Source organism: Lepidothrix coronata, unplaced genomic scaffold (assembly GCF_001604755.1).
Source record: "Lepidothrix coronata isolate B3197 unplaced genomic scaffold, Lepidothrix_coronata-1.0 Scaffold249, whole genome shotgun sequence".
NCBI classification, from domain to species: Eukaryota; Metazoa; Chordata; class Aves; order Passeriformes; family Pipridae; genus Lepidothrix; species Lepidothrix coronata.
The window spans coordinates 864,984-874,182 of record NW_016690429.1 but is presented as its reverse complement, the minus strand read 5'-3'; the positions used below and the strand labels follow the sequence as shown (position 1 = coordinate 874,182).

Sequence of the window (9,199 nt, the reverse complement as noted above, 5' to 3'; positions counted from 1 at the left end):
AAGCTATTGGTCAGTTTAAATCCAATGAATAACAGATACTGAGCCAAGACTGCATCACAATACCAACGTTTCTACCTAATCACACACACTAGTGGTGAAAAAAAGGCAGAAACATGGACTGATTTTGCATTTGAGGTGCATCTGTGGGGGTTTATTCTGTGCACAGATTGTATAACCAACCTCTAAGGAAATACCTACATAAACATCCAGCCTGTGACTTCATTAAGCTGCTCCTCGACTCTCTGGGAAGTCCAGAATAATCTTTATAGAAGGAACAAGATCAATATGTTATCGAGAAGATAAGTCAGTGTCAACGCTAATGTTTAAATATTCATCTACTTGTACCAACATCTTGTCTGTTACCGAAACAACAGGAATATTCAAAGATTAACTCTACATAAAAGACTCGGTAATTTTTTTCTCCAATTCCTTGTTTTTCTCTCGTCAGTTCTACGAACAGTTGTTAAGTAGAACAGGTTGGCATTTTTTCATCAAAACGTTACTTATTTGAAAAATGGGTCTTGGAACAAACCAAGACTTTTGCAGAAAATTTTCATTTGGGGAAATTTTTCAGCTTGTTGTCAAGAAAAGTGAAAACTGAAAAGAATTCATTTTCCAGGATACACAATAGTTCTGAATATATAATCAAAAGAGCTAAAAGAACCAGACGGTATTTGTTTTAATCCAAAGAATTTGAAGGAAGAGAATATAAAAGGACTCATATTAACTGCAAGCACATTTATGAGGAGCTTCGGAAGAGAGAAGATTTGCTTCTTCATTCAGGACTACCAGACTAACTCCAGAAAGTACCGGAGGAGAGAGGGAGGGAGGATGACTCCCTAGCACTTGCGACCCACTCAAGCCATTTCTAGCACTCAGAAGAGTCTTCCCAACATTTCTGCAGTGAAAGATCTGTTTAAAATTAGAAATAAAGAAAAAAAATTCTTGTGCGGAAGATTCAGGAGCATGTGAAATGCTTGGACAGAAAGATGCTGAAGTTCATTTAAGCTTGTGTTCTGTGTGGTGCTGCTTGGAGGCTCTAAATATAACCAACGTTTCTGCCACCAGAGGCAACAGTCCCCTGCAAAGGAGGAGAAAACTGATCTCCCAAACATCACAGCGCCCTGAGAAATCCTGCTGAAAGGCATTGACGTGGTTTCATGCAAGATGCTGAGTACATCTATCTGAGACCTGGAAAAAGTCATATATAGTGATGAGCCTAGTCCCTCAACTAATTCCTCTGTTACAGCATAGGCACTGTGCAGCTTTATCAAAAGTAAATCAACACTTCCAACACCTTATTCAAAGGTAAGCATTGACGTAAAGCCTGTTTCCATTTCTTAGGTGGGATTTGAACATCAGAATTGGATGAGTGATATGACAATAAGAGAAGCAACGGAGAAAAAACACACCATCATCAAGCGAGGTTTGTAGTGGCATAGCATAGCATTTGCCATTTTGCTATTTACCAAAAGCCTTGTTTCGATCAGGGCTGTAATTAAAGCCCTTAATCATTCTGAACAGTTTCAAGTGAATGGCTTCCCTCATGCATTAACATATCAATTTATGCAATATCTGTACACGTAAGGTAGTGTCAGTCTTCCAGACACAGGAAGTAGCCTATGGAAACATAAATCTATTTGTCGGTATTTTAATACAAATCTGAAAATGCCAGTTTACACATTTAAGAAGCTGTTACAAACTGTCGAGAAAAAAAAATATGTATCTCGTGAATTAATGAGGCTTCCTAAAGACAAAAAGTGTGTCTTTACACAGCAAGATACGCTGGTGAGAGGGGAGCAAATAGGGCATGGCAGAGAGCACTTGCAACTGCAGCATGGGGTTGTGACCCAAAGGAACCTCTCCCAGGGGAGGGAATATTGTCCCCATGCCCAGCACATATTCAAGAATATCTTTGTGTATTCAAATGGGAGGGGAGTGAGGTGGGAGTTACTTGTACTCACCCGTTGACAAGAGCCTTCCTGCGTTTGCTGCGGCCAATGAAGTCCTGCTGCCAGAAGCTTCATGGATGGTGATGGAGTCCTTTGGGGTTCAAGTAAATGAAGGTTAAATCCAGGCCTTGGCATTGAGAGGTATTTCTGGGTAACCTGCACTCTGCTTGGTCCCTCTCCAGTCTTCTTCGTTTGCTTGGTACAATCGGGCGACAGCAGCAGTGCTGGCAGCAGAGCAGGGGAAAGGGGTCAGGTAGGACAGGTGGGGAAAGGAGAGCGCTAGAGAAAGAGGAAAGAGGTGCTGAATGGAGAAAAGACAGCAGGTAGGTGAGAATCCAGCAGCAAACACTCACTGCTGTTTGAAGAATTCCAACCTGTTGTGGTGAGAAGGTATATTCTGTAGGACTGAACTGGGGCTCTCCAAGGAAGAGCATCTACTTTACTTCCCTGCTGTAAAGAATTGAAATAGTGTGGAAATTAATATATAATCAGATCCGTAATTACAGTCTAAACAGTATAAAACATAAATGATATTAGGCAGGTTGGGAAAATTACACAGTTTTCCTCAGCTCCTTGTGTTTCCCCTTCCAACAACTGTTAAACTCTCACTCTTGAAGTTCATAACTTTCTTGTTACCAGGTGCTACCACTCCATTTTTTTCCTCCAGAAAGTTGCTGGAAATGCAACAAGAGCCTCCCAGATCTTCTTGCTTCCTAAAGGAGAGAGAAAGCCAGTCCCTTTCTAACTTTGCTCTCCAAAGGTGCAGGAATTTGACAAAATACCTTTTGCCCTAATAAGGGCACTGCTAATTTCTTGAAAAAAATGTCCCAAGATAGGTTTTGCTGAACTTCCAATAAAGTATTGGCATGTTTCCGAGGAAGCACTGGTAGACTCAGTGCCATGGTGGACTTAACAGGGAAGTCCTAGCAAGGGGATGAAGTCCTCAAGCTGGGCATGTCAGAGTTTGGCCTCCCTAAAAGCAGAAAACCATGAGGACTTGTGTCCTCATAGCATCTAGTAAGTCCACTTTCCTTCACGTGCAGCAGCGAGCCCTGAGAGCTCCATCTCACAGTGTATTATTTTCTCTCCTGCTTTGCCCTGGAAATTTAAATGGTTCCCACCACATGTGCTCCAGTTCTGTGCTGAAACAGAAATGTAAAATGTACCTGTATGAAACACTTCACTGACCAGCCGCCCTTGGCCTTGCACGCCCACATACCTGAAACACCCGTCTCCCAGATGTCTTCCAACACAAGAGACATTATGTGTGCACTCCAGGGCTGCAGGACAGGGTACAATCAGCAAGTACTGCAGGTCACTGTCCTTGGGTCATCAGATGTCACCCACAGCACCTCTGCCTTCAGAGGTGTCACCCTAAAACATTTATTTCAGGGTGACCAATGATGGAAGGATGAGCTAAAGGTATAAAATCTCCCTTTTTCTCTCAGAGGCCACAGCAACATTCAGACCTACTTCCATGCCAAGCTCAGGTTTGCATTTTAACGTATACATTGAGGAGACTGTGTCAAAAAAAAAAAAATCTAATATTATGCTTTTGAACAGAGAATTTACCTAAGTAAATAATTATTTTTAAACCCAAGATTTAAGCAGCTTTAGTATTCCACATTATGCTAATGTTTGACAATTACTAAGTGTGGGTATCAGCCAGCATTTTTTTTTAAGTTTAATTTAAAGCAATTTGACATGGAAAGGTTATTACTTTAGTTGCCAATAAAAGCTGTACTTTTAACATAAGTGTACACCAAGCCCTAGGGTATGTGACTATTATCTTTTCTGCAATTATGTGGTGTTCTACATAAATGTTTAAAAAAAAAAAACTTAGAAATATCAAAAGTACTAACTTAGCTGCAATATAAAAGTTGAATAGCAGAGCCGGGAAGCCCGTCTCCCGCAGACACAACACAGGTTGAGGTTTCCTCCTAGAGGTACCACCGGGAACGGCGCCTCCGCCCGCCCGGCATCACAACGCATCCCCCCGCTCCGCCGGGGCCGAGCGCACGATGCTGCCCTGAACGACCTCGCTCAACACAGATGCTGCCACTTCGCAGCTTCACCCGCATTCCCCAGAGAGCTGCTTTTTCCCCTCCAAATATTTCCTTTTTTTTTTTTTTTTTTTCTCCCCCACAAATATTTCCCTTTTTTTCTTTCCCCCCGAATATTTCCTTTTCTCAGGTCTTCAGTGCTAAGAGGGGAAAAGGCTTTTCTCACATCCTTCTTCACGGAATCACGGAGTGGTTCTGGTTGGAAGGGACCACAGTCTGTCTTCTGGTCTAAGCTCCCTGCTACAGCAGGGTCATTCCAGAGCACATGGCACAGAATTGTATCCAGATGGTTCTGGAATATCCCCAGTGAGAGAGACTCCACACCCTCTCTGGTCTCTGTTCCAGTGCTTGGTCACTGTAAAGGTTAGAAGTTCTTCCCCATGTTCAGGTGTAACTTTCTGTGCATCAGTTACTGCCCGTTGCCTCTTGTCCTATTGCTTGGCACCATCAAGAAGAGCCTGGCTCCATCCTCTGGTACACTCCCTTCAAATACTTACACACACTGATATACACAAATCTGTGAGCATTGCTTTTCCCTCATAAGTGGAAATTGTGTCTTCCACTTGCTTTAGGGTGGTGTCTCCAGAAGAGACTCCATGGCTGTAGCAATGAGGTTCCCTCTCAGCACAAGGCAACATGCAGGGACCCCCACACCCAGGGAGTAGCCACCTCAAAGATCCCAACCCAAATGCCAAGTTTGGTCAGACAGAAGCACCAGTGCACGGGCACAGCCCTGCCCTTGAGTGGAAATCAGTCATTTCCCTTGGGAAATTACATTTGAGACCATGAAAAGCCACAGTGCCATTGCTGAAGCTCCCAGATGGATGAAGCCCTGGGTTCAAGCCCAGGTGGATGGGGCTTTGAGTAACCTGGTGTGGGGGAAAGCACAGCAGGGGTGTTAGAACTAGATTATCTTTAAGGTCCCTTCTAGCACAAACCCTTTTATGATTCAACAGGATTGTGGAGGAGAGAGATGAAAGTGTGTCCTTAGGAGGAGACAGGCCAGCTCACACATGCAGGGGGAGAGACACTTCCCTCCTGACATCTGCTCTCCTCCAGGATCTGTTTCTTTGGCCAAAGTGAGGATGCCACGAAAGCCAAAAGTGCTGAGGGGTATCGGCCCATCATCCCCGAGACTTGGCAGCAAGTGCTCTATTCCCTTGGGCTGCTTAGTCCCGAGTCCCTCCTGTGTAATGAAGGGATAGATGGCCCCTTCCATCAGCCTCTCTGGGCCAGCATGGGGCAGAGCCAGAGCCCATGTGGGCACATGGCAATGTCTTCAAACACATCAGCCTGGGCAGGTAAACTCACTCCTCTGCTCTGCCCGCTCAGCCCTTCAAAGGCAGAGCCTCGGGGCAAACAGAATGGGGTGAGACAAACTCTAGTCCAAACACCAGAGGCTGCTTACTTGGGAGATAATTTTGATATATGAGGTTGGGTTTTTTAAGTCTAAGTGGTTTTTTCTGTCTGGGTTTTGTTTTTAACTTGAAGCTTGTGAAAGTCACAGCATGACCCTTGCTGGCTAAAAGGATTCTTCTCAAAACCAGTTGGCACCAGAGCAATGAACTTCAGCTTCCTCCAATGCCCTGCCAGTGCCTTTTGGTGCTGAACTACAACCATCTCCAGACAGGGAATGGGAATTCAGCCTCAGTAGTCTGTTCAGCCCCAGCAGTCTGTTGAGCCCTTTGTCTTTCTACTGAGAAAGTGAAAACACTGGTCACAGTTCCAGTGCCAACTGCAGTTAGTGTTTCAAATTAACTAAAGTTCATTATTTTACACTTTAGGTAGGAGTTGCAACAAACTGTTCACCAGCAGTCCAAGCAATAGTATACAAGCCCCTCTAGGATCCCTTGGAAGAGCTCCTGATGAGTTCACCAATGTTTGCACATTAACCTCTGAGTGAAAAGCCAGCCAGAGGGATGTGAGAACTCCACTGAGCCCTCCAGAGCATGACACAAAATGATGCAAGTGTGGGAGCTAGGAGAGAAAAGGTTTTGTGAGCCCAGAAAAAATAATAAAATGTTTAAATCCTTAATTGTTTTTCTTGAAGATTTATCCAAAATCGAGCTCTCCTTAAGCCTGTGAGTTTGCAGAGCATTGTCAATAAATTAGATCATGCACACAAGGCAAGGATTTCAAGCCAAAAAGCTCTAGCCCTGAGTCGCTTAACAGCAACATTCCCCAGAAAAAATTACTCGAGATGAAACATGAGATACGTATTAATTATCAATGGTCTAATAGAAAATTTAATGAAGACAAGTATCTTCTTGCACTTTATCCACGATAACGATGATAGTACGTCAGCGAGGCGCATACCTTAGAACGTGGCAGTGAATGTCAAGTCTGAAGCCATTACAGCAATTCACCACAATAATGGCCAGCCAATGCATGGGCTCGCAGCACTTAATCAAAGTAATGACATCCATCCACAATTATTTATGTTATGGTAACAAAGAGCTGCCAAATGCAAAACAAATGACACGAGGATTTGCAAGTGAATTTCTTCCCCTAAATTCCCCTTAGGTTATGCTTTAGGGCCCTCAGGATGGAAGTCTGTGTATATCCAGAGTGATATCAAAACAGTGGGGTTGTTGTGCCACATTTTATTGCCTATAAGCAATGAACCCAACGCTATCACCAAAATGAGGTCTTCAGCCAACACAACTGTATCAATATCATTTGAGCTGGCCTTGATTTACACCCAAGAGTTGTCCTCAGAATTTTACAGGAGGAAAAAGATTATATGGGAGACAACCTTCGCTTACATCTGCCTATCAAGGAAAACAAAGACCCAGTTGTATTAACACTTAAACATGCGTTTAACTTAAAGTATATGAGCAGTCCCCACTTACCTCAATGGGCTTTGGATTACAGCCATTATAATTACCACCGTGATTCTCTATTAAGAGCAGTACGGCTCTTTCAGGGGCATTTATGTGGGTGTTTGTATAAAAACACTGTCAAAAACTAAAGAACACCAGTAAATATAAAATGGCAATGTTCAGGTTCAAATGTAATGAACTAATTTATTTTTTTTAACACTACATCCAACTGTTTTTCACCACGCACAGATGTCACTGGAACAACTTGAATACAAAAAAAATTGCCTAAGAACAATAAACTACACAGACCAGCTAATATTGATTGCTTTAAAAATGCCCCCTGTTAAACTAAATAATAGCCAAATCTCACTGCAGTAAATGTGCCTTTATATCATTAAATACTAATTTAACAGAAATGTGACTGCATAGTGAAAAACATGACAATGTTGGAACTGAAAGATTGCCTTTTTTTTCCTCTGCATTATACAAGTCTCCAAATTAACACCCAAAAGAAGAAAACAATAATTTCATATTAGCTGGCTACTTAGTCACACAAGCCAAAGCTGGGACTAAGCTAAACTCTAATACGCACTTTCCAAAGTGACCTGCGTGTCTCCGAGAGGGGAGGCTGGAGGATGCCCCTCACCACAGGCTCTGTCCGCCCTCGATGACCAGATTGTGGCCTGTCATGTAGTCAGAGGCTTCAGAGGCGAGGTAGACGACGGCAGCCTGCAGGTCGGTGGTCTGAGCCAACCTCCCGGCGGGAATGTCGCCCATCCAGCGCTGCACCAGCGGCCGCAGCTCCTTGGAGCGGATGAGTGGAGTGTCCACGATGCCCCTGCAAGGAGCACACACCCCAAGAGTTTAGAAAGAAGAAAAGGCAACACTTATAGGTGTTTGAGATGTTAATTCAGAAGGCAAAACCGTGGAATAACACAAAGGAGATGAGATGAGCACATCAGACCTGCTCTGCCTCTGCTGAAAGTCATGATGCAAACTTTCCTATCGTTGCATTTCACTGCTGACCAGCAGCTTGAAGGTTTCCTTTAAAGTAAGCGCACAGGTACTATCTGCTTAGCTAATAGCAGAAGCCCCTTACTTTAAGGTCACCAGTTTAATTTTTTTTTCTAGAAAACAAGCATGGCATTGGAACGGAAAGCATCTTGAGTCGGGTCTGTCGCGGCTCTTGGGAACTGTCGTCCCTCTACCAATTTCTCTTCTCATCTCATCACTCCGCAGCATAATGTCACACAGCGTTTGTGTACAGCCCAGAAACTGAAAACAGATCAACTTCTCATATGTCAAAAAATGAGGGAAACAAAAGCCAGCACCCTTCTGGGCACCAGACCCTCTCCACACAAAGAAGGAGAGGCAGGGATAAGCATAGCACAACCAGTGCGATTCCCCCTTAAACCAACACCCCAACAAATCACACTGATTTACCTGTTCTGCCTCTTTTACATCAATGAGCGACTCCACCACATATTAAAACTCTGCTGAGTTCATTTTTTTTCAGGTGCCCTAAAAATGAGTGATGCTGCAGGAAGCACAATGCAGGGCAAACATTTGGCTGGCTTTTCTGACTTTAACTGCGACTGATTTGTCATACTCCTCCTTAACAACATATTTGTATTTTGCGAAATGTATAATTTTTTCAGCCCCTGAACAAATATATTTACATAACTGTGTCTAACGAGAAATTACATTTAACTTCTCAGAAATGACAATAACTAAAACCTGAACTGCCAATTCCACTTCATTAGTGTGGTAGAAATGCATTCCAAATGTTAATAAAAATTCCAACATGCTGATAAATTAGCGCTTCTAAGGAGCATGTGACACCTTGGTTAACATATTCAACCTCAATTATATTTCTCTTCAGCACCCTGTTATCTGGAACCTTTGCTGGCAATCAGAGGTGCTGTTTTTCAGCGGCCAATTTTCTAGATAATGTAGCTTATCAACACTGTGGGTAAACTTGCCAATGAAATCAGGCTGCACTGAACCACACACACGCTAATTGCATCTCTTTTTTATGCATATTTACAGACTGTCACTTCAAAGAAATCAGTGGCCCATTGAGGCAGCCAGTTAGCTGGAAGAATTGCCTCTTGCAAATGAAAATTAGCAAACAAGCTAGTGATAAATATGAAATGAACAAAGTATAAAAATACTCGTTTTGTTCTGAAACTTCATTGGCATCCCAATTTAGACTTCCAAGGAAATAATTTTTTGAGTCAGACTGGATTCTGGGTATGAGATCTACCTTTTGTTTTAAATGAAGGCTGAAATCTTCTATTTACTCTGTTACGAAGTGGAACTAATTCAGATTTTCCCCCAAACATTTCTGTTTGCACTAATC

At 43.0% G+C, this 9,199-nt stretch overlaps 1 protein-coding gene across 1 annotated transcript in view; it reads right to left on the bottom strand.

The window, feature by feature from the left end:
• Positions 1-7,479: 7,479 nt before the first annotated feature.
• Positions 7,480-9,199, bottom strand: part of LOC108507288 — a 36,429-nt gene continuing 34,709 nt past the window's right edge. Inside the window, exon 11 of the mRNA XM_017835137.1 lies at positions 7,480-7,675. Coding sequence (XP_017690626.1) covers positions 7,480-7,675 — 196 coding nt within the window. The remainder of the gene's footprint in view (positions 7,676-9,199) is intronic.